At 42.5% G+C, this 27055-nt stretch overlaps 1 protein-coding gene across 2 annotated transcripts in view; it reads right to left on the reverse strand.

The window, feature by feature from the left end:
- FRMD4A (FERM domain containing 4A) overlaps window positions 1–27055 on the reverse strand; it is a 583773-nt gene that overhangs the window by 422853 nt on the left and 133865 nt on the right. The window contains exon 1 of one of the 2 annotated variants that reach the window (XM_077472971.1): window positions 13187–13567. The exons of the other annotated variant lie outside the window; for it this stretch is intronic. Coding sequence (XP_077329097.1) covers window positions 13187–13252 — 66 coding nt within the window. The 5' untranslated portion in view covers window positions 13253–13567. Of the gene's footprint in view, window positions 1–13186; window positions 13568–27055 lie in introns of those variants that run through there. 2 annotated transcript variants of the gene reach the window in all.

The raw sequence follows: 27055 nt of genomic DNA on the forward strand, positions 1-27055 counted from the left end.
GGATCAGCAATACCACTAATGTGAAGCCTAATGCCGCGTACACACGACCAGACTTTTCGAGGGACTAGGTCCGACGGTCTTTCCGACTGACTTTCGGCGGAGTTCCGACGGACTTTTCGAATGAACGGACTTGGCCACACACAATCACACCAAAGTCTGACGGATTCGAACTTGATGACGTACGACCGGACTAGAATAAGGAAGTTCATAGCCAGTAGCCAATAGCTGCCCTAGCGTCGTTTTTTGTCCGTCGGACTAGCATACACATGAACGGATTTCTCGGTCCGGCGGAGTTCCGGTGGGAAAATTTAAAACATGTTCTATTTCTAAAGTCCGCCAAATTTTTGGCAAGCAAAGGTCAGATGGAGCCCACACACGATCGAATTGTCCGATGGACTCGTTCCGTCTGACCTTTGCTGTCAAAAAGACAGGTCGTGTGTACGTGGCATTAGGCTGTATTCACACCTGAGCGTTAGGATAAAACATTTTTTATTATATTATATGGAGTTGGTTAACATCTCCACTCGAAGTTGCTTGAATCCAAAAAACGTAAGCTCAAAAAAGTTTTGGAGCTACTTTTGTAACTTGATTTGGGAAAACTGGAGCATTTTTTAAGTGTTTTTTCACAAACATGCAAAAATGGTCAAAAACGCACATAAACGTAACAAGATTCCCAAAAACTTGACTCTCACGTGTAAATGCCACAGAAGAGTTTCCTCTCTCTTAACCAGTTTTCACAGGAACAAGTGTCTCCATTGAAGAATTTTCCCTCACCTCTTCTAGGGACAGCAGTAAAGTGTTGGGTTCCCTTTAACCAGAGACAATAGCAACCAGGACAGTGAGGGAGGATCTTCCTAGCAGGATGGATAGTTAAAAAAAAACTGTCAGGGATTCTAACCCTTTTCCTTTTTTTGTAAAAAAATAAATAAAAAAGACTTTAAAAAAATGTTAAACCTTAAAAGAAAATTGAGGACAACCACAAGGCCTCAAGGGACCACCTGTGGCCACAAATTGGGGAACACACAAGTTGTTATAACATGAAAACCAAAAAAATAACATTGTGTTCTTTTTTCAAAACACACAAAGCTATGCACTTACATAAAGTTTTAAAATAAAGCATAAACAATTAAAGCTCGTGCAGTGAAATAAGATATAAAGAAATTTGCCAAGACATAAAAGATACATTTCTGTTCTTAGCTCTGTCCCCTGTAACTGCTCCACACCCTTGCTTTCTTAGAATGTTCCTGCCCCAAGGTACTCATAGACTCACAATGACGACTCGCAATGATCTGCTTCATGTGTTCTACCACACCTGCTTCTGATTATCCTGCTTTTATTATATGCACTGATTGCCTATGTTTATTTAGTTTGCATCATTTATGCAACATGAATATTTTGTCTGACTGTCACTTTGCCTGGTCACAATTAATCACAGATGTTACATAGAATGCTTGGGAAAACTTAGAGTGCCAGTGTCCACTTACGCTTTAATCTAAAACTATTAACTAAAATTGAAGTTATGGCTTTTTAGTCCATGGAAAAAAAAAGAGACAGAATGAAGTTTAAAATAAAATACTAGGTGTGTATTTTTATGGTGTCTTGAAAGATACATTCATCTGTGCAGCTGGAAAATACTGGTGGGACGTTCAGATGACAGCTATAGGTTTGCACCAACAAGTGGTGGTTAAGGCTGCAGGACTAGGACAATTTGGGCGAGGAAAAAGAGACTGACTCCAAGAACCTCAGGGCGTGGGGACAAGCCAATGGGGTTTATTTACTAAATGAATATAGGGTGTTCATGCAGAAAAGTTTAAAGTGGAACTCTACCCATAAAAGGTTGAAAACAAGTAATGTTCTTTTACCACTTCAGCCCCGGAAGGATTTGCCCCCTTAATGACCAGGCCATTTTTTGCGATACACCACTGCGTCACTTCAACTGACAATGTTGTGTGAATGTACCCAAACAAAATTTACATCCCTTTTTTCTCCCAAATAGAGATTTATTTTGGTGGTATTTGATCACCTCTGCGGTTTTTATTTTTTGCGCTATAAACAAACAAAGAGCTTCAATTTTGAAAGAAAAAATATTTTTACTTTACTTTTTGCTATAATACCTATCCTAAAAAAAAAAAAAAATTACTCATCAGTTTAGGCCGATATACATTCTTCTACAGATTTTTGATAAAAGAAATTGCAATAGGTGTATATTGATTGGTTTGCGCAAAAGTTATCGTGTCTACAAATTATGAGATAGATTTAAAAAAAAAAAAATGTTTTATTGTTTTTACTAGTAATGGTGGTGATCTGCGATTTTTAGCGGGACTACAACACTGCGGCAAAGCAAATCTGACTCCAAATGACACTTTTTGGGGACCAGTGACATTATTACATTGGTCAGTTCTATAAAAATGTACTGATCAATGTAAAAATTACACTGGCAGGGGTTAACTGTAGTGGGCAATCAAGGGATTAAGTGTGTTCCCTTAGCGTATTCTAACTGTAGGGGGGGATAGACTGGCAGGGACATGACAGAGATCACTGTTCCTGATGACTGGGAACAGTAGATCTCTATCATGTCTCGAGTCAGAATGGGGATCCGGCTTGTTTACAAATTTTCCATTCTGCCTCTGTACTAGGTGATCGCCGGTTGCCAGCGGACATCAAGTCCACCTGACCCACGGGCCTGCTTCTGCAGCCTTACAGCTACGGTGATTTGCGTAGGAAAGCCGACCTGCCACTGTATAACAATGGCAAGTGGTTAACAAAAGAACGTACATTCCACAATAATTTTGTGGACGCCTAAAGCAGTCACTTTTTATTATAGGAAATTCTCCCCATCTCTTTTACCTCAAAAACAATATGCAACTTTGTTCAATAATAATTTGTATTTTTAGATTGTAAGCTCTAACAAGCAGGGCCCTCTGATTCCTCTTGTACCAAATTGTAATGTAACTGTAGTGTCTGCCCTCATGTTTTAAAGCGCTGCGCAAACTGTTGGCGCTATATAAAACCTGTATAATAATAATAATAATAATTAAGATATATGTACATTTCCATCATTGATCTATGTCTTGGTTCAGTTAGAGAGGAAGACTGACAGAAGCTTTACAGTTCACAGGCTGCCAGTGAGGGGAAAAGGAGAGAAAAGCAGGGAGATAAGAAGAGACATTATCCTTGTAAGTTTAATTCTTTCCTGCTTTTCTTCCTCCCTAATTTGTGTGCCCTTTGTACAGTCTGTTTCATTCCTGTTGCTTTCATCCCTTCACATCAACAGTCACTTTTAAAGCTGTCATTTGATTGGCCTCTAGTGGCTCTGATTTTAGGCACATTGCTGAGAATAAAGAGCGATTGAGCATGTGCAGAGCAGGGTGAGATGGTACCTTACTGAATTTTCAAACAGTATTAGCACTTATTTTTTATGTTGTACATAGCTATACCTGCAAAAGGGGCAAGACTGAAGTGATCTATCAGAACTTTACCTTTCTCTCTAAAGTTCCACTTTAAGGTAATTTTGCAAAGCTAGTGTTAGGCCGGGTTCACATATGTACAGCCGTGGGTTCGTGCCTGGAGTCCGGTTCGTGTCTGTTCACCGGTTTACGTATGATTTAGGTCCAAATTTTTGCCTGAATTCGCACTTGAACTGGACCCAAACATGCACTGGACCCTTTTTCAATCTTGACCGTGGCCGCCCCGATTATGTGTGAACCCGTATCCAATTTGCATATGTATAAGCCCAGCCCTAGGACGTAAGATGAATGTAGTATGTCCACATTAAATATTCCATCATGTGTTATTTAACCGCTTACCGACCAGCCACCACAGTTACACTGCAGCAGGTTGACTCGGCTGTGCGAATCGCTGTAGCTGTACATTGGGCTCTTTCACAGCTCATTGTGGGGGCACTCTCGCCACCAGAGGGAGCCAATCAGCGCGTCCAGTGGACTTGATGTCCTCCGGCCACCCGCGATTGTTCCCCCCAGAGACAGAACAAGGATCTGCTGAAGTAAACAAGGCAGATGTCCTTTCTGAAAAGGGATCACATAGAGATTTTGTCTTTCTGCTATCTAGGAAGTCCATCCCCCATACAGTTAGTAAACACACCCAGGGAACACAATTAACCCCTTGGTCGCCCCTGATATCAACTCCTTCCCTGCCAATGTAATTTGTACTATGCCAGTGCATATTTTTAGCACTGATCATTGTAATGATGTCCCATTTTCCCAAAAAAGTGTCAAAACTGTCAGGTGTCTGATCTGTCCGCCGCAATGTTGCAGTCCAGCTAAAAATCGCTGATCATCGCCATTACTATATACAATATACGCTGCATTTCCTTTGCATTTTTGAACACAGGTCCACCTTATTTTCCAACATTCACTTTGCACAGTGAACTTATATAGGGGAATTCATAAAGAGTGTCTAAAACACTTTACATTTGATGTACCTCCATACGATAAATGTTGGTGTGGGCAACAGATGCATGTATCTGCTGTAGACAGGGGGTGCTTACCACGTGTAAAGGCGTCCATACTGACACGCCATTTTCCATGCAGCTCAGCCTCTTCTTGCTACTGCAGTTGTCACACAGGCAGTGCAGAGCTGAGGATTTTAAAGCTAGGTGGGAGGAACCTGATTTTTGATTGACAGAGAGCAGTGGGTGAATCTTTAGCCAATACACAGCCTGCTGTTGGCTTTAGAATATACAGTACTCACTGCCTGCTGTCAATCACAAGGAGAAAGCAGACCTGACGTGGAACTAGTGTCCCAACTTTCCATAAGCCTTTACCCACTGTTGCTAGGAGGCAGGTGGGGAGGATGTAGTGGCAGCAAACATGCAGCTCTGCTACACAGCGCACAGAGACAGGTACTCAGCCTGTCTCTTTACACTAACTTAGAGCTGCTCTTAATTACATCCATTTTGATTCTCTATGAATTGGAAGTAATTATTTTTGGATCTGATGCATTTAAGAACTGCCACATGTATCAGCAAAGCTACCAAAATAGGCAGCAGGGATTTTTGAATCTGGTGCAGAACCATTCAAAGGATCATAGTACCAGAAAAAAATGCATTTAGATATTTACTGAAATCCCCCATAGATCTTTGCTTCTGTGACCAGGCTTAATGCTAGAGGATGGCTCCATTTGTTGTCCGTGGTCCCACTATATGAAGGAACATAACCACCGCCTCTTGCTCACTTCTGAGATGAACTATGACTATGATCTATGGACTTTGGGATGTGAAGCGTAATTTAGCAGATCAAATGACCACAACTAATATTCACTGCTCCTTCCCAACAAACCCCCGAGGTTCGGGAAGGCCATTACAAGAAGGCACGAAAACATAAAAGAACAATTTCATAAAGAATCAGTTTACAGGGTCATTAGACAGTGGATATGCATGGATTTTTTTTGGAGTTAAAGGATATCATTTAGGCCTGATTCACGCTAGTGAAAATTCAGATATGACTTGAGTTGCGCAGGATTGCATGACAAGGGAAATCACGTGTCAGTTCACATGGAGCGGTTTTGGAAGTGGTTCCCATACTACTTTGGTGCTATTCCAGTGTGATTTTGCCCCCAGATAATATGCAAACCTTATCAAAGTTGCATCCAAGTAGCATTACATAATCACACTGAAAGTCAGATCAAAATCATCTCTGCAATGTAAACCTAGCCTAAGTGTCATCTCAATGCGAGTCTATTAGTTTATTTAACCTACACAAATAAATCTATGTGCCCAAGTGAGTTCTGTCTCAGCAGTTGCTCAGCAGGAATGCTGACCACAATCCTTGATATACAAATAGCCACTAGAGGAAAAATATACAAATCTGTATAGGAAAACAATCATGAAAAATATGGAAAAAAATGTTAAATTAAATAAGAAAATCACAGTAATGCCACATACACACGATCAGAATTATGGTCGGAAAAAGCTCTGATGGTTTTCCCAATGGAATTTCGCTCAAGCTGTCTTGCCTACACACGGTCACACCAAATTCCGACCGCCAAGAACGCGGTGAGGTACTACACTACGACGAGCCGAGAAAAAATCAAGTTCAGTGCTTCCGAGCATGAGTCAAATTGTTTCCGAGCATGCATAGGAATTTTGTGCGTCAGAATTGGTACAGACGATCGGAATTTCCGATGGAGACTTTTACCGTCTGAAAAATTGAGAACACGATCTCAAATTTTTGCTGGCGGGAATTCAGCCAGCTAAATTCCGATGGAGCCTACACACGGTTGCATTTTCCTATGAAAAGCTCTCATCGGTCTTTTGATGGCTGAAATTCCGATCGTGTGTATGCGGCAGAAAAGTATATTTAGGTCCTCAAACTTCATGAAAATAGACCATGACTTTGCTTTAAAAGCCATTTTAGCCCCCATCTGACAGAAGGAACCCACAGCCAGATCCCATGGCAGCCTGACAACTTTTCCTGAACAATACAATTGAAAGCATGAGCAGTCAAGCAATATTTTTCAACAGCCGCCTTCCATTCTTGTCATTGCCGTGAACTGTTAGGTGAGAACAATTTGGTAGCTAGGAGTTACTGAATTTTGCACCTTATTATTGTCAGTTGTACTTTGGTAATAAATAAGCATGTCTATGACTATTTCCAGCTACTAAGTTGTTTATTCTGCAAAGGTAAGGCGTTTAAGATCTGACTAGTACATGTATTTGTAGCCTTACTCCTGGGGATTGAGGAATGCTGTTCTACAAAGGCTTCCAAAACAGACCACAGCAGAGTACAAGTAATTAGAAATGTCATACCTGATCCTCTGACTTATATATCATTACAAGAATGCTGGGGCAGCCAGCAGAGCCATGTCCTGCTCATCCACACTAGAGAGAAGGAGCTATCAGTATAGCAGCAGGTGCTTTGATACGCTCTACTTTTTACAGCCAACGCACAGGATGCCGCCACGTATGATGTATAGCTCAGGGTCTGATGGGAAAATGATTTGTTGCACTGTCTAAGCATTTGTTTATAAGGTTCTGTTAAATTGTTAGAATTTACGAATCAGTAATGGAACATTGCAGTGTAAATATTATTTGAAAATAAATAAAAATGTGGCGTTGAAAATGTGACATTGGGCGGCATTTATCAGCTTCACCATAATGTAAAGCAGTGCAAACAGAAACAGTGAGACATATTTTGGAGACGGGTTTGCTGGAAGATCACAGCTTAATTCATAAATTCTCCTTCTGCTGTTAAAACTTGTTCTCCACGGTCTAGGATACAAATTCTAATAAACAAATGCCAATATCATTCTTAAAGTGGTCAATTCTTGTTAAAGTAAATGTAAACCCAATCACTCTAACCTCATTTAAGATTTCATAATTCGAAATAAGTCTTAACATGTTAAAAAAATGTCAATAGTCATTTTCAGAATTCCTGAATCTGTAGCTTCCATTATATTAACCTTAGAAGGTCTGTCAAGAAGGTCTTTATTTAAGCAATAATATATAGGGCGACAACACTCTGTGCCTATATTCCAATTGCTCTCCTGTGTTGTCACCCATGTTCTCCAAGTTCTCTTTAGTCATCTTTAAGGGAGGGATTTTTCCCAATAACCACAGATTTACACCACTGTACTAACCACAGAGTTAGGAACTTTCTCCCCATTGACCAGTACTTCAATGTGCTGTGAGCTGTAGATTTAGTAATTATGAGTGGAGGTTTGCTGAGTCTAGAACGCTATTTTAAGGGTTCCCCTATGTTAAAAAGGACCAAAAAGGCTGTTCTAAGGGGGGAGCTGCTTGACTTAAAGGTAGTGCATCTCATCTGCAGCGTCATGCCATCCATCTTGCAACATATTTCACTTAAAGTGGTTGTAAAGGCTCAAGGTTTTTTACCTTCATACATTCTATGCATGACAGTTAAAAACCTTCTGTGTGCATTGTCAGCAATGTTATAAGTATTAACAATTTGGTATGACTATAAGACCACAGCAGGTATTTGGACAAAAGACACCTTAATGTGATATTAAAGACAGATTTTTAACTTGCAATGGGGGCACCCAAGCAGACTCACTCCGGAGTGTCCATTCACACATGGTGCACAGCTCGGCCTCGCCTCCGTTCTTTCTTCATTGGCTCACTGGCTGTGATTGACAGTAACAGGAGCCAATGACTCCTGCTGCTGTCTCAGCCAATGAGGAGCATGAGACCCAGGAGAGCCGCTGCTCTTGTGCACATAGTTGGATCGAGATTAGGCTCAGGCAAGTATTAAGGGGAGCTGTTGGGGTGCAGATACACACAGAAGGTTTTTTACCTCCATGCATAGAATGCATGAAGGTAAAAAACCTTGAGCCTTTAAAACCGCTTTAAATTGATGCCCCTGCTCAGAGGATATTGCAAGCAATTTAAAAAGAAGCTAGGAGACACATTTGGTTAAAGTGGAGTTCCACCCTAAAGTGGACCTTCCGCTCATCGGAACCCTCCCCCCCTCCGGCGCCACAATTGGCACCTTTCAGGGGGGAGGGGGGTGCAGATACCTGTACAGTACAGGTATCTGCACTCACTTCCGGGATAGCTCTCTGCGGAAAGGGGCGTAGATTACGCCCCTTTCCGCAAGTGCCCCGCTGCCTGCTGGGAAACACACAGATCCCAGAGGCAGCGGGGACCGTCCTTATTGCGCAGCGCGACTCGCGCATGCGCAGTAGGGAACCGGGAAATGAAGCCGAAAGGCTCCATTTCCTGATTCCCATACCCAAGATGGCGGCGGCAGCACCTGAGAGACGATCTAGAGATCGGCTTCGGGTGCCGACATCGCGGGTGCGCTGGACAGGTAAGTGTCACTATTTTAAAAGTCAGCAGCTGCAGTATTTGTAGCTGCTGGCTTTAAAAAAAAAAAAAAAAAACGCGGAGTCCCGACGGACTCCCGCTTTAAGGTGATAGCGCCGACCATATGCACATATGCGGCCTCGGCTTTCAGGGGTTATACCGGGGTGATGCTTGCAGCTGCAGGCATCAGCTCAGTACCGTTTTTTAGAGCAGGCAGTCAGCTCTTCAGAGATAACAACCATTGCGGCTAAAAGCCACTCGGCTGTTATCCCGGAGGAGTGGGAGGGGACGTCCAGTTTACTCGGCTGCTAATGGCGGCGATTAAAATAAAATGACAGTATGCAGAATCGCTGTTTTTGGCGATCTGAATACTGGGAAGGGCAAAGGAGGGATTTAGGGCTTTTAGACCCCCGATCCCTCCATAAAGAGTACCCGTCACCACCTATTACTGTCACAAGGGATGTTTACATTCCTTGTGACAGCAATAAAAGTGATAACATTTGTTTTTCAAAGAGACAATGTGAATAAATAAATAAATAAATAAGCCCCCGTCCTCGCGAGCTCACCCAGCAAAGAAAATGCACACAGAAGTCACACCCACATATGTAAATGGTATTCAAATCACACGTGTGAGGTATCGCTGCCATCGTCAGAGTGAGAGCAAAAATTTTAGCACGAGATCTCCTCTGTAACTTTAACCTGGTAACCATAATTTTTTTTAAAGCATCGCCTATGGAGATTTTTAGGTACCGTAGTTTGTCGCCATTCCACGAGTGTGCGCAGTTTCAAAGCATGACATGTTAGGTATCTATTAGGTATCTATTTAATCAGCATAACATCATCTTTCACATTATACAACAAAATTGGGCTAACTTTACTGTTTCGTTTTTTTTAAATTCATGAAAGTATCTTTTTTCCCAAAATAAAGCGTTTGAAAGACCGCTGCGCAAATACAGTGTGGCATAAAATTTTGCAACAATCTCCATTTTATTCTCTAGATTCTCTGCTAATATATATATATATATATATATATATATATATATATATATATATATATATATATATATATATATATATATATATATATATAATGTTTGGCAGTTCTAAGTAATTTTCTAGCAAATAATATGGATTTTAACTTGTAAGCAACAAATGTCAAAAATAGGCTTAGGCATGAAAGGGTTAAACACAAAATAAAAAGTATAACACGCTGCAGCCTACCAATCCTTAAATGCGGTGGCTGCCTCAATTTTCTTTTGCAAGGCTTTGTTACCATTATTTTATCCTGATGATTCAGCCAGTAACACACTTCCTCTCTTAGGGTGTCTCCACTATGGATAGAAGAGCACGGGATACACCTTTAACCACTTGCTTACTGGGCACTTAAACCCCCCTCCTGTCCAGACCAATTTTCAGCTTTGAGCGCTGATGCACTTTGAATGACAATTGCGCGGTCATACAACACTGTACCCAAATGAAATTTTTATCATTTTTTCCCCACAAATAGAGCTTTCTTTTGGTGGTATTTAATTACAGCTGGGAGTTTTATTTTTTGCTAAACAAACAAAAAAGATGCAAAAAAAAAAATCGAATAAAATTTTGAAAACAGGTCATTTTTCTCCTTCATTGAAATGCGCTGATGAGGCGGCACTGGTGGGCACTGATAGGCTGCACTGGTGGGCACTGATAGGCTGCACTGGTGGGCACTGATAGGCACAGTTAAGGAGGCACTAATAGGCACAGATAAGGTGGCACCGATAGGAACAGATAAGGCAGTACTGATGGACACAGATAAGGCGGCACTGATGGGCAAAGATGGGCACAGATAGGGTGGCATGGATGGGTGGCACTAATGGGCACTGATAGGTACCACTGATAGATGGGACTGCTGGGCACTGATGGGCGTCACTGATGGGCACTGGTAGATGACACTGATGGGCACGGATATGTGGCACTGAGGTGCAGCACTGTTGTTGAGGCAGATTGTGGGCACTGATAGGTGACACTGTGGGCACTGATGGGTGGCACTGATGGGTGGCACTATGGATACTGATGGGTGGCACTGATGGGTGGCACTTTTTTAATATTTAGGTGGCACTGGCAGGGGGCAGCTGGGCACTGATGAGCTGGCTGTGATCGGGACTGAAGTCTCTCTCACGGCCGCCGGTGATCGGCTTTTTTTTAATAGCCGATTACCGGCTCTGTTGTGTCACATGATCAGCTGTCATTGGGTGACAGCTGATCACGTGGTAAGGGGTAGGGATCGACCCCTTGCTCTGATCTGATCACAGAGCGCGCCGCGCGCACCCCTCAGGGGGTGCGCAGGCCACTCGTGCACGGGACGATGTCAATAGACGTCAAGGCAGGTCCGCGCTGTAGCCGTCATTTGGCTATAGCCTGGATCTCCAGTGGTTAAACAGCAGCATTGATAGCCTGGGAAGAGGGTGGTGTTAGATGTACTAGTAGATTTAGAGCAGGGGTCTTAAACTGGTGGCCCTCTAGCTGTTGCAGAACTACAAGTCCCATCAGGCCTCTGCCTGAAGGAGTCATGCTTGTAACTGTTAGCCTTGCAATGCATGGGACTTGTAGTTGCGCAACAGCTGGAGGGCAGCCAGTTAGAGACCCCTGCTTTAGGTCATTTCAGATGGCCAAATTGGTGGTGGGCTTCTGCCAATCTGTAGTGTGTCATCAGTGTAGTTCGGTTTTGGGGTTAATTGTTCTAAATTATGGTCTCAGTATCAGTTTGGCTGGATTGCACTGAGGGTTCTCTAACTTCAAATATCCTTTAGTTACAACCAAGTCTGTGGCAGAGACTTTGGTTGTAGAACTTGTAAATGAAAAGTCTCTGCCACAGACTTGGTTGTAACTAAAGGATATTTGAAGTCAGAGAACCCTCGTATGGTACCAATATCTTGCAGCTGGTCCGGTGATACTATACAAGTGTGGATTCACCTGGTGTCTGTCAGCTTAGCTTCCAGGCTCTTACCGAGCAGCCAGCCTCCTGCATGGCCCTCTTCTGAAGAGTCCTCCCCTGGTTGCGTTCTCAGTTGCTGGGCCTCTCCAAAAACGAGACGCCACCGGACCACCTTGGAATCCTCCCTCCAGTTACTGTGTCTCGGGCTAGCCAGCCCCGAGACTCGGAAATGGATGGATCTGTACCCCAGGCCATGAGGGCCCCTGAGGACTGCTCAGGAGGACCAGGACCAAGAAGACAGAACAATCCTCTGGATCGTTACCCCATATCATGTGATCTCAGCACCTTAAGTACCCCCTCCCAGAATACCCAGCAAGATGATACACTCACTAGTTGGTTCCAAGAGAGATTGGCACCCAATGTGTCCAACCGGACAGCGTTCTTATGCTTGCCAGAGCTGACACTGACACCTATGGTCAAGCAGAACACAGTGCAATCCAGCCAAACTGATACTGAGACCATAATTTAGAACAATTAACTCCAAAACCCAACTGTGGTTTTGGAACATTTAAATTTACAAAAAAAATAGCGCATGCTCATCGAGAGCCCGGCGCTACATAACTAATATAATAAAACTCAACTCCAGTCATTACAGTAAGGCCGCGTACACACGCGCGGACTGTTGGCCCAACTTTGTCCGTCCAACAGTTTGAGCGAACAGTCCGCTCAAACTTAGCATGGACGGACATGGCCACACACGACGGACGAACAGTTTGCTGAAACCGTGCGCGATGACGTGAACGGCACGTACGACGGGACGAAAAATACGACGTCCTATACACTGCAATGCAACCTTCCGACGTGGAAATCCTTTCTGAGCATGCGCGAGACTTAGTTGGCCGAACAAGCCTACACACGAGCGAACAGTCCGCTGAAACCTTGTTTCAGCGGACAGTTTTTCGGAATTTCCGTAAGACCTTGTTCGGCCAACTGTCCGCTGAAACTGTCCGCTGAAGCCCCACACACGAGCGGACTGTCCGCCCAAACACTGTTCAGCGGACAAGGTTGGGCGAACAGTCCGCGCGTGTGTACGCGGCCTAACAGTTATTTTCCTTTTTTGGATAAAGGTTTTATAAGAATGAATAAAAGCTGGACATTGCCAGAACCTGGCCAGTGCTTGTCTCAACCTTCCAACTGCCACTTTTGCTGGACAGTGTGGTCTGTTAAAGGATGTTTAACTAAAACAGACTTATTAGTTGAATCAACAGGTGAAAATATAGGTTAAAAAAAAGACTAAAAAACAAATGCAGCCTACACATTTAAGAGTTGCTGAAATATAATGCATTTTTTGAGTTTAGTACTGCTTTAACATTCATTGGACTCTTCTGTAAATAAGGAAAAAGTTACGCACACACATCCACTCACTATATGTTTACAGCTGACAGCATCTAGCGCTCCATAAACTGCTTCACATATAAAAGAATACTTACAAACATATCCATCAGCAGGTGCTCAAGCGTGACCTCAATATCTTCAAGTTTAGCTGCCAGAGTCATGTTTGCAATGTCAATGGCCCGGAGATGAAATGTCAGTTTTTCTCATAAACCCCGTTTCAGAAGGTTTGTCCGTTCAAAAATAAATCATCAGTAAAATGAACGGGGATTCTACTTTCAGGGTGGACAACACACCAAAAATAAGCGACAACTAGAAGAAAGTTCTTCCTTTTGCAGTCATCAGAGCCTTGTTTGGGATGATATTTGTCCTGTGCTCCTAGGCTGCTCCCAGATATTGTTCCAAGTTTAGCTGAGAATGGATGTGATCTGAGAACTTTGCAGCTGTACAATGACACAGCTGGGACCATGGATTGGAACAGAATGAGACACGCTCCTCTGTGACTGATATTTATCTGTTTCCATTTTTGCGCCATTACTGCTCGGTCCTGACCTTTCATTAATGGTCACGCACACTGGAAAGTATTGTAGAACAGAAGAAAATTTGGCTGTGACCAGCGCTAGGCCAATTCACATAGCAGCACCATGAATGATCCTTTGTGTACTGATTGAAACTTCCTTGTACAGCTACTAACAGAAAAAAAGAATAGTGTTGTGGATAAGGGAAATTTACACCCTCATTTTCCTCCAGTTATATTATTAGATTAGAGCTCAAAATTCCCAAAATAGTATTTTCCTTGAAATTCATCAAAGCAAGCTTTGGCTTTCAGCCTTCTTAGTTGCTTGATTCATGCCATGAGGAAACTGGTACAGCATGTGCCTCATTTTTTGATGTGCAGATGTACATAAAAACAAGTGACAACGACTACTCAGTTCATGGAATGTCTGGAACTTGGCTGGGCTTTATATATATTTTACTATATATTTGAAATATCTCTCAGCCTATCAAAAACATATCCTTTAATCCTCCTTGGGTTAGAGAGATAACAGTATATCAGGTGACTACAGTAAGATTTTAATAACCGTAAGTACTTCTTTTTATTTGAGTTAACACTTGAGCCAACCATGCTAAATTGGCTGAAATTCAAGCCATGGCTGGTCCTGTCAGCATCCCCCTGCTCAAAAAACTTTAAATGGAAAGTCCAAAGAGCTGGGTGGAAAATGAATGGTCGAAGAGTGACCACATCCAATCAGATGCAGTTACTGTTTGGGTATTCAGGCAGCTTTCTGAATACAATAGGTTCAAACTAGAAATACAAAAAGAATGGTCAGACCAAAGTCAGATGAACGAGCCAAAGATAATTTTAATTCTTGGTCATTAAAAACTAGCCAACGCATTTCAGGGGCAACACCACTTCAGTTGCTGATCAACTACAAAAGATGCTGAGTTTTGAACGCATTGAATGTTTTTAAATGACTTTACCAACAACTAAAATTATCTTGGACTCTTCTATCTGATTTTGGTCTTGCACTTTTTTCTGTATTTCTATGACCTACTGTTGGGTGCTCTGCCATGTGGGAGCCACCCCAATGAAGCTCTTTATTTATATTATTATTATTATACAGGATTTATATTGTGCCAACAGCTTGCGCAGTGTTTACAGTATAAAGGGAGACAGTGCGATTATAATACATCTCAATTGAGAAGGAATAGGAGGGTCCTGCTCATAGAACTTACAATCTAAAGGGAGGAGGAGGTGGTACAAAAGGTATTGAGCTTGTTTGGAGTTTTCCTTCATCTGACTACATGTGCATATTTAAAAGTTCCCTGTAACTCTTTAAGTATGTTGTAGGTATGAAGGAATCTATTGGATTTCCCTTGTTTGGCCTAAGGGATAAACAAAATAAATATATGCATGTATGGCTACCATTAGTCATGAAATTCTTTCAGTAAGCTTTGTCTCTGGTTTTGAACACTTATAACTGCTGTTGTTCACACTCTAAGGGGAACAAATTTAGTGATGCTTTTTAGGTGTAAAGACCGTTTTTGACAAGTCTTTTATTAAAAATCTTCTTCTTCTCCACTTCTTCCTCCAGTCTTCCTCCATCTTCTCCTGAATATTCATCCTCTGGTCTCCTTCTCCCCTGCTTCTTCTTCCACTCTTCTTCAGTCTTCTTTGTCCAGTGTACTTCTTCCTCTGCCGCCCTCCGAATGCCATGCCCCCTGTGACGTCACCAGCCAGGGCTTGATGGGTCCATGACGTCACAAGGTGGCTTGGCCTCCGTAAGATGTAATACGATTGCCACGCCCCATAGTTATTTAACAAATGCAGGACGGCAAAGGAAGAAGAACAAGAAGGCAGAAGAAGAGTGGAAGAAGGAGCAGGGGGAGAAGAAGAAGACCGGAGGATGAAGATGCGGGAGAAGATGGAGGAAGAAGCGGAGAAGAATAAGAAGATTTTTAATAAAAGACTTCTCAAAAACTGTCTACTGTATTTTTTACACTACACTACTTTTTTTTCTGAATGGGTAGGGGTACAATGTACCCCATACTCATTCACTGAGGGGGTGCAGGATCTGGGGGCTGCATGCTTGGATAAGGGTCTGGTATGGATTTTGGGGAATCCATACTAGACCTAGGGCCTGGTATGGACCTGGGGGGGACCCCACACTTATTTTACAAATTTTTTTGTTAGCCGGCATTTTTTTTTTTTTTAGCTGACAGCTGATGGCTTATTGGTTGTTAAGGATGTGGTGGCTGGCTTCCCTGCCCCCTCCTTAGCAACCAGTTTTATACAGTGTAAAAAGAGAAATTTAAAAAAGCAAATCGGAGCAAAATCACGGTAAAAACACGGTACTTGCGTTTTGGATGCGGGTCCGTTGAATTCTATTACATGCAAAACGCTGCATTTTGCGGGGGAAAAAAAAAAGTCCCCAACCCTTTCCAAAAATGCGGAGGCACAAAGATGCATTGATGTGAACATGTTCCATAGGAACCCATGTTAAAAATGTTCCCTGCATTTCTGTGAAATGCAAAATGCATCAAAAAACACATTTGTGTGAATCAAGCCTTAAGTCTTAATGAGAAAAAAATGGAAACATGTTGGTTTCTATGCACAGCTGCAGCAGATTTTGCACTCTTCAGTCTCAGTAACTCAACCCCAGTATTTTTTGGATGAACAATGAACAACTCAGAATATGCCTCTTGTTTTTTCCTCTTCTTTCTTTGCTTGTGTGCATTCCTTATTATTAAAATGTCTCTTAATGTCACCAAACTTAATAACAATAAAAACCATTGGAATAAAAAAAGGTTGAGAAAGGCATCGCTTTGTAAGAAACGAATAAGGCCGGGTTCACCCGCTCTTCGCATGCGGCTCACAGCAGGAGTCTGGTGCATCCCCATTCACCATTTCAGGTCTTATTTCACCAAATTTTTGGCTGAATTCAGACCTGAAACTGACCAAAAGTCACACAGGGCTCCTATGCAAATTAGCATCAGAGCCGCAGCGGATATATGTGAATCAGCTCCATAGAGAGCAGGTCAAAATCTCCTGCTATTGTGAATTGAATGTGGGGAACCCGCATCCAATTCGCAATAGTGTGAACCCAGCCTAAAGCGGGGGTCTCCAATCTTTCTAAATAAAGGGCTAATTTACTGTCCTTCAGACTTTGGGGGGGGGGGGGGGTCATACTGTGGTCAGTAGGAGTAGAAAATGTCCCACTGTATGTTGTAGTAATAAATGTCCCATCATTGCCATTAGTAGGTGGAATAGAACCCCTTTATTGGTGTTGGTGGGGGGAATGGTGTCCCATCACAGTAGGGGGGAAGAGCATGCTTGGTATTAGTGTGAGAAATAGTGCCCATGGTCCATTGGCCTGGAGAAAGGCAAGCAAAGGGCCCAATCCGGCCCTCAGGCCACAGTTTGGAGACCACTGCAATAAAGCCCTGTAAACAGGCATTGGATGCACAAGTAAACCACTGCTAATCATAGGCGTCATCAGGGGGTGGCTATTGAGGCTTTAGCCCTGAATCTGAAGCCCATAGTCCCAGGTCTCTTGCCGCGGGGTCCCTGCCTAACCAGCGGACGGGCTGCATTAGAGGTGGATTGGAGGAGAGAGATGAGCGGGTGGATATGCAGTGATGACATCATCTCTCTCCACTCGCTCCACATCACCACTCTTCTGCCCTCCCAGTGGGGCCACTTCAATGTGGGAGCGACGTGAGGCAAGGAGCAGAGAGATGACATCATCTCTCACTTCCCGCCACACATGAGCTCTCTTCCGCCCTCACAGCATGGGCTTCTTCAATGTCGGAGGTGCGACGGGGAGCAGACAGATTACATCATCTCTCACTGCTTGCCCCGCATCTCTGCTCTCCTGCCCTCTCTAAATGGACCAGTGCTGCCAGCCTGCCACCAATGCAGTGACAATGCACATTTGGCGGCTCTGGCTGGAATGGCAAGTGACAATCCACATCAGTTGGCAAACGGCAACCCACGTCTAGTGGATGGTGAAGTGGCAAGTGACAATCTGCTAATGGTGACAGGTGACGTGGCAAGTGACAGTCTGCAAATGGTGGCAGGTGACATGGTAAGTGACAATCCGCATAAGGTGGCAGGTGACATGACAAGTGACATGGAAAGTGACAATCTGCAAATGGTGGCAGGTGATGTGGCAAGTGACGTGGAAAGTGACAATCTGCAAATGGTGGCAGGTGATATGGCAAGTGACAATCTGCAAATGTGGCAAGTGACAATCTGCAAATGGTGGCAGTGACATGGCAAGTGACAATCCTAAAATGGTGGCAAGTGACATGGCCCAGGGCTCCCACTGATTCTGCATTATGGTTAGTTGAACTACTTCATTATATATTAGAATGTAACAATAGAAACAATGCGCTTAGATCACCCTGACACCATATCAACCATGGTGCCATGATGATTGAAACGCCAACACCAGCCTTGGTCCATGAAAAATTGCTTACCACTGGCACCCCCCGGCCTGCAAAAAGGTTGGTGACCGCTGCTATGGGCTCTAGCTACAGATCTTTTGCAGACCTAGCAATGCCCCTGCCTATGATATAATTCCAGCATGTACTTATACCAGTCCTAGTGCCAGACACTCTTCTTGGTGGGGTTCCTAAGAGCGGGAACCTGAAAGACGAATAAAATGGTGCCATCAAATGTGAACAGACTGCGATCTACATTAATTCATCCAGCACAATGTGTAGCGAAGAAGATGATGAGTATTTTTATATATAAATGTCAGCCCAGTGAATCTGGAGCACTCAGCAACATGTGTGCCACTCCTAAATGTAATGCCTATGTGTACGGATAATATATGCCAATTTTTTTTTGGGGGGGGGGGATTTTCTGTATATGGGGGAATACTGAAAATAACAAGCTGTCCCCATTATATGAAGAAAATGTCTTATGTAAGAATCTTCTGTTTAAAGATAACAGCCTGACAAAAGGCTAAAAATATCTATTCATTAGTTTGAATGGTCTTTAGATTATCCATGTATACAGAACTAAGCCTGACAAGATTTGTACTGTTTTCTGTACCAGCCAAGAATGGATCACAATAAATGACTGTATATAGCACATTGAAAGCTCTTGCATAGCAGCACTGTGTATTAATACCGCGTATAATGCTAGATGGATGACACCGTTAAGCATGTTTTGTATTGCTCATAATGAACCGTTGAATTGACTTGGAAAAATAAATGCTGTTTTTTCTTTTTTTTACGTCTTTCACTTTTATTTTGTTAAGCTGGCAGTTATGTGAGGGACACAAAATGAAAAAGAGAGATCCATATTTCTAACATAGCTGTTGTGTTTGTTTTGTCTTGAGGATGAAATTAAAAATGACAGGTAGTATTATGTGCGGTATCTTTGTGATGGCTGACACGCATACACTACATTCTTAAAGAGGAACTGCAGTCTGCTCACATTGTAATGGCAAAGATTGTAATAAAAACATCTTTGCCATTCTGAAGCTTCCCTCCAATCACTTTGCATATTATTTTATATATACGGTGATTCTGTTCTTGCCAAATATGCCGCAGAAATCTCTACTGACTCTGGCTGCATCCATTTTAACTGTGGGCAGCTGAAGCTGCTGCCTGTTCACTTCCTGGATTTATACAGACACACAGAGTCCCACATCCAGCTCTGAAGCTCTCATTGGCTCTCTTATGACTCACCCCCCTCCCTTCCTGGCAAACTCTCACAAGAGTAAGAGAGAGATAGCTGTGCATGATTCATGAGCCTAGGCTCTTTACCAGACAAACAGGAAGTGGGCTGTATAAAGCATTTACTGAATTTTTTTTTTTTTTACGGTCCAAAGTTAGGACAACAAGGGCAGAGGATTACATAGATGGAAATATAACAAATGACTGAAGGTCTGCTTTAACCACTTGCTTACTGGGCACTTAAACCTCCCTCCTGCCCAGACCAATTTTCAGATTTCGGCGCTGATGCACTTTGAATGACAATTGCGTGGTCATACAACACTGTACCTAAATAAATTTTTTTGCATTTTTTTCACACAAATAGAACTTTCTTTTGGTGGTATTTAATCACAGCTGGGTTTTTATTTTTTGCTAAACAAACAAAAAAAGATGGAGAAAAAAAAAAAAATCATGTTTAATAGTTTGTTATAAAATTGAGCAAATAGGTAATTTTTATGCTTCATTGATATGCGCTGATGAGGCGGCACTGGTGGGCACTGATAGGCTGCACTGGTGGGCACTGATAGGCTGCACTGATGGGAACTAATAGGCCCAGTTAAGGCAGCACTGATGGGGACAGATATGTCAGTACTGATGGGCACTGATGGCCACTGATAAGATGGCACTGATGGGCCCTGATGCGGGGCACAGATCAGGGCCGTCTTTAATACTGATTGGACCCTGGGCAAAAAATTTTTTGGGGGCCCCCCCCCATGCAGTTTTGCTCTCCACCTGCTCTGAGACATACAATAAATAGCAGCTAGACTTAAAATCTGTTTGCTGTATCAGATCAGGCAGCAATTGCGATTGGTTACCAGCGGTTACAGCATATCATTACTGGTTAATGACTGGTTGCTAGAGGTTACAGCACACATTACGTCTCACTGATTAGTTGCTTGAGGTTACAGCAAATGATTTCTGCTTGTTAATTGGTTACTAGAGATTACTGTAAAGTAATACTGCTCACTGATTGGTTGCTGGAGGTTACAGCACATCACCTCACTGCAGGGGAGCATGATACACATATGAATGCCAATTTTATTTACATATCAATGCTGCCGGCCGCATCTATTTACTTAGTAATGCCGCCACTATTTACATATGAATGCCGGTTATTTACATGTAAACACAGGGTCTGCAGGTGAGTTATCTGTACACAACAATAGGGCAGAGCTGGGCAGCATTAGTACCATCACTTCACACAGAGATATTGAGACTAAAACTTCAAGGGACAAGGGAATTTACACTGGCATAGTTGGCAAGTATGAGGCAGCTGCTTTGGGCCCTACAACAATGACAGGGCCCAGGGCAGCTGCCCCTTTTGCCCTGCCTTAAAGACGGCCCTGGCACAGATGGGCGGCACGGATGGGCATTGATAGGTATCACTGAGAGAGGGCACTGATGGGCACTGATAGATGGCACTGATAGGTGGCACTAATGGGTACTGATAGGTGGCACTGATGGGCACTGATAGATGGCACGGATGTGCAGCACTGTCCAGGCACTGATTGAGGGCACTGATAGGTGGTACTGTGGGCACTGATAGGTGGTACTGTGGGCACTGACAGATGGCACTGTGGGCACTGACAGGTGGCACTGTGGGCACTGACAGGCGGCACTTTTAGGGGGCACAGGTGGGCACTGAGGATCTGGGCACATTGCAGTGATCAGGACTGATCTCCCGCTCACTGCTGCAGGTGATCGGCTGTTTTTTTTTCCTCACACTGTCAGAAAAAATAGCAGGTTACCGTCTGTGTTGCAGCATTGTGGCTCTAGGATAAGGATTAGGACTACACAGCACCTACCCCTCTCCTTTTCTCCTAAACATAGATGGAGGTGTTCTGTAGACCATCGAGGAATATAAGCCAGGGCTGAAACATTGTTCGAGATTTTAGTGCAGCATTGTCAGATCACTACAGGAACATACAAGCGCACTGGATTTATGGAAAGATCAATATTATTTTTTAAACTTAAAATATAATAGCTATAACAAAACACTTTTAAAAGAAGCAGTTATGAGAAGTTAATTGCTAAGGTTTACATACTTTAATGTATGTAGTGTATTGCAACTCTGCTGGCATTTTTACCACTAAATATTAAACTTTTAAAGTGATTGAACGTGTAACTTAAAAAAATAATAATAAACATGTTATACCTATCTGCTCTTTGCAATGATATTGCACAGAGCATCCCATATCCTCCTCTTCTGAGGCCCCCTGCTGGCTCTCCTCCCCTCTGCCAAGTGCCCCATACCAAGCAGATTGCTATGGGGAACTCGTGTGTAGGCTCAATCCTGCGCCTTGCTGTGTCCATTGACATACACACCCCGACTCCTGCTCCCTCCTCACAGGTTGTGATTGACAGCGGCAGGAACCAAGGCTCCTGCTTCTGCCTCCATGGCCAATGAGGAGAGAACCGCTGCTCTTAGGTACAGTACTGGATGGAGATTAGTCTCAGGTAAGTATTTGGGGGGCTGGGGGGGATCTTGATCAGAGAAGGTTTTTTTACGTTAATGCAGAAAATACATTAAGGTAAAAGCCTTCTACCTTTACAACCACTTTAAGTATGGTGTCTTTCTGACCAATAAGTAATATTTTAGTTACAGGCAGAGAATGGTACAACAAGTCACTTGCTGGCTTCATGATCTAACTCCAACTCCATAGTTCAGCTATGACTAAGCACCATATCTGGTGTGAAACGCGTCAGTGGATGTGAAGTTAGTCTATATTGCCCTGTGATCCCTTGATATCCATTTTTTAATAAAGGTGAACTTGTTTGGAGTGTGGCTATCCAGTGTTCTATTTCTTCCATAGTTCATATTATAATTTACCAAAACTAAGGGAGCGTGGAGCCTCCTTGGTGATGGCAAGTATGCTGACCTGGGAGATACAATACAAGATTCCCTGAGAGATCTAAGAAACTGTTAGGTGGTTTAGTCTTTAGCATCCATAACTGAAATATAAAGCATTAGTGAACTGTTTTTGGATAATTGTTTAAAAAGATTGTTTTCTCTTTGCAATGTGCATTTAAATAAAGCCCATTTCCTGTACACTACTATATTAAACCCTCAAAGACATGGCAGAGTTTACTGCTGATTCAAAGCAGGCACCTATAAATCCCTTCGGTTGGAAGTCTAAACAAAACTAGGCGGTGACAGTAGTGAGCTGTGGAGGAAGTAATTATGTTGTCCAAGTGTTATAAATATTTGAAAACCACATTCCACAATAGGAAAAAAGTTATGCAGTGAAAGCCTGCAATCAAAAAGTAAAAATATACATATAAAGCTTGCTTAAAATAATTCCAATAGAAGAATTGAGGATTATAGTTTTAGATCAGGAGTGTAACTAAATAATATAATCATATACTGTACTGGTAATTCTCGCAATAGATTAGATAGATCGATCAATCGATAGACAGAGAGACAGACAGACAGACAAACAGGCAGACAGGCAGACAGACAGGCAGGTAGACAGGCAGATAGATAGATAGATAGATAGATAGATAGATAGATAGATAGATAGATAGATAGATAGATAGATAGATAGATAGATATATAGATAGATAGATAGATAGACAATTAATCTCCTTAATTGGGGCACAGAAAGCAAAAAATTAAATAAAAAAATGGGACAGAGGTCCTAATACTGGATCAGTTTATTTTGATCAGCCAGAGGGTTTATAGAAAAAAAAAAATTAAGAAAAGTGTGTCTGACCTAGCCAGGACAGAGGCTTTTGGAGAGGACTAAATGCTAGCCTCTTACCTACCGATCATGGGCGCTGGCATTTGGGGGAACGGTGATCTTTGTGAGCTGTATGCCTGGGGACCCTTGAGGTGGTGTAACTTTGGATTCAGATCCATGCCCCCCCCCAAGGCACACAGACTCTGGGAACCCTGTATATGCCATATTAGAAATAGAGACCGATTCATACTGTTGGGACACATACTGTTAGATGCTAATGTCATCAACTCCAGCCACCTGTCTGTTGTCTTCTATAATGTAAATGGGTCTAGTCCAGCTTGCCACAGCTTCTAAGAGTCTTTCACCCATTGTTGTTTGTGCTAATTAACCCTGCAGTAGTATGAAGGAGTCCATGTTCAGCAACTAAACAAGTATCGTCTTGTTTTGTGCTTGTGAGCGGTTGGAATATCTGATGGAAGTGGTATATGACAAACGCACTTAAGAGGAGTGTGAGACGTTTTGTTATACGGAGTTCTACCCAAAAGGGGAAGCTCCACTTGTCTGCCTATTCTCCCCCTCTGTTCCTACACTTGGCAACTTTTGGGGGGAGCGGGTACCTGATTTTGCCGCAGCGAACTGAGTCGGAAGCTCTCCCCCTCCCCCCCCCCCCCCCCGCAGCCAGCCAAATTCACGAAGTGCAGCATTCTTCACACATGCATAGTAGCAAACCAGCTGTAAAGCCACTGCCGGTTTCCCTTAGTCAAGATGGCCCTGCCAGCCCTGATAGCCGCTGGATGCCTAGACAGGTAAGTGCCCTAATATTAAAAGTCAGCAGCTACAGTGTTTGTAGATACTGACTTTAAAAAAAATGAGGGGGGGGGTGCCTGAGGCTCCTCTTTAATGGATCCCCCATTCACACAAGCAAGGTGGATGGAGGAATCCTCCCCACTGTGCTATTGTATTCAGACAATGGGGACACCGATTGGCTGCAGAACTGATTGAACAAAACTTTTTAAGAAGCCTGTTTGTGGGAAATAAATCAAACAAGAATGGCCATTGAGGGATCGAAATTCGGCTGGTCCCTGCTGAACCATCTGAATTTTTATATATATACACATGTTTCACTTTTAAAAAAGTGCAAAATTGAAAAAACAAACACTTTATTTCATTTGTAAATAACTTTGTAATGCTTTGTACTAGAATCATAATGCGAGTGTCATTTTAAACAGGGCAAATTACATAATAAAATGTGCTTTTTTTATCTGCAGTAATTATATTTGTTTGTAAACTAACACTGCTCTAAAAAAGGAAAAGTGTGTTTTGTTTAGTTTTGTTACATTTTATTGTCTAAGGATTGCAGCAAGAAAAAAATGTTGCAAAACAATAATTACAAAAAAAAGCCTTGTTTGTCCTTAAAAAAAAAAACAATATATGTATTACATTGTTATGTAAACTTAAAGTGTTACTAATCCCAGAACCTGCATTCACTATATCTGGTCTCCCACAGTACACAGAACATGCAAATGCAATTATTTTAGTAAATATAAACTAAATACCTTTTCTCATCAGCAGTATATAGCAATCTTTGTATCAGTTCCTAGTAAAGCTTGTAGGAGGAGTTTTCATTTTCCCATGATCCTCTGTCTGGACAGTGCTGATTGGCCCTGTGCTGATCACATGCACTCTCCCAAGAAGAAAAAAAACTCTCTAGCAATACACACCAAACTGAGCATGCGCAGCTTGTCTCCTGGCTCTGTAAATATCAGGTTATTTTTTAGAGACAGTGAAAGAAGAGGAGGATCAGAAAGAAATAATCAAACAGCCGTTAAACACAATGCAGAGGATTAACCCCTTAGGTTCCAAGGTGAGTATAACAAGCGTGCTTTACTGCATATACAGACTGATTTTACTATTGTAGGTTTAGTAACAATTTAACATTTCATATTCCTGATATGTATCTGCACCCCCCCCCCCCTGCACAGCCATTCTGACCTGACCTTTCTATTTGAGTGCATTCCATATGTGAACAGCAGTAAGCTAATTCTCTGCAAACGAGCCCTATATCGAGTCTGCACAGTACATCCAATGAATAATCTTAGAAGATTTACACCGGTCATAGATGGTTCAAATCTTGACTGTTTCAGCAGTGAACAGTTGAGATTCAAACCATCTACTGGGAGGCTGAATGTACCCAAATTGATACATCGATCGACTTGGGTACAACCAGCTTGCCGGATTTCCATCAGGTCGGATTTCCAGCATGTGATAATTGCCATTGGCGAGAGCCGCTAGCAATAATCGCTGTGTTCTCCCAGCAGGGATGGCCTCCCTGTGCTGATGAAGGAATCGAACCACAAGTTGCAGGAAAGAAAATCACACCATCTATGTCCTGCCTAAATCTTGCTCTACAGCTTGTAACTCTACCATTGACATAGGGGGTTATTTACTAAAGGAAAATCCACTTTGCGCTGCAAGTGCACTTGGAAGTAAACTCACTGTAGATCCGAGGGGGATATGCAAGGAAAATAAAAAAAAATAGCATTTTAGCTTGCACATGATAGGATGATAAAATCAGCAGAGCTTCCCCTCATTTCAGATCAGCTCTGAAATGAGGCGGCACAGTGGTGTAGTGGTTAGCACTCTTGCCTAGCCGTAAAAAGGGTCGCTGGTTCAAATCTCAACCATGACACTACCTGCCTGGAGTTTACATGTTCTCCCTGTGCCTGTGTGGGTTTCCTCCAGGTACTCCGGTTTCCTCCCACACTCCAAAGACATGCAGGTAAGTTAATTGGCTTCTGTCCAAAATTGCCCTAGTATATGAATAGGGACCTTGGATTGTGGGCTCCTTGAAGGTAGGGACCAATGTGAGTGGGCAATCTACAGGGATAGGGACCACTTACTCAGGATGGACTGGTGTCTTTATTCAACCTTACTAACTATATAACTATTTGCAGTGACTGAACTTCCAAGCGCACTTGCCGTGCAAATTTGAGTTGCCTTTCGTAAATAACCCCCATTGTGTTTTTGTATGATACAGCACTTGGTTCTGCTGACATTTTCACATGTAAAGGTACACTCTGATCATTATTAAATCTCTGTGACTAACCTTCCGAAACACACAGGAATGAATCACAACAGGATGATGACTTAATAATGGTATGTTGCTTCTCAGAGTGGTCAGAAAGGTAAGTCTTATGCTTTAAATGTGTGCTATATTATGATATGGTTTGCTTCGTGGTTTTACTGTAGCTTTCAAACCTGTGCTTGACCAATATATTAGCCCGGAATATCTTTTTATCTACAATGCACTATAAATGGTTTGGTACTTTTCTGCTGTTTCCATGACATCATCTTGTGCTTTGTGGGATTTTAACCACTTCAGGTAGAAGTGGATAACAGATGTGCTCCACAGATCTATGCGGGTGTAATCAAAGTATGGTTCTTTCATTATTACTCTTATACCCAATGAACTACTTAGCTAAAATGACATGTTTCAGTGTGGTTCCTTCAAAAATATTTAGACAGGTTCATTATCGACAATGTTTACAATTTTACATTTTTGATAAATTATTTTGATACAACGCATCTGCGTATGTTGGTGTCTACAGAACATTTGGTACTAACTGCAGCAGCAAATTGACTTAACATATCGGGGTATGCAATCGGTGTGCATGCATCTAGCATGTCCTAATATTTATTATAGTAGAACTCAGAACTTAGCCTAAACCTAACTCATCCTAAAAATGTCCTCTTCCCCCTCCTAACACCTATGCTGCTTAATCTGTGAAAAAAACATTAATATAATTAACTATTTTCAGCCTGCTCCAGTCCGGTCATGTGATCATCCTCCCCTGTCAAACTGTGGCTGCTGCAGGAGAGAGGCGAGAGCTTTCAACAATGGCTGGGGATTCTGGGAGTGGTGACATTACCCATAGGCCCCCATGTTGTTGACACTCTCTCCTCTCCCCTGCAGCTGCTGCTGGCTGACAAGTAGAACCGGATTAGTAGTCTGAAAATAGGTAAGTATATATCTCTTTTTTTGTATATACAGGTTTG

This window comes from Lithobates pipiens, unplaced genomic scaffold, assembly GCF_037356315.1.
Source record: "Lithobates pipiens isolate NorthernLeopardFrog02 unplaced genomic scaffold, aLitPip1_a1.2 Scaffold_8, whole genome shotgun sequence".
NCBI lineage: Eukaryota > Metazoa > Chordata > Amphibia > Anura > Ranidae > Lithobates > Lithobates pipiens.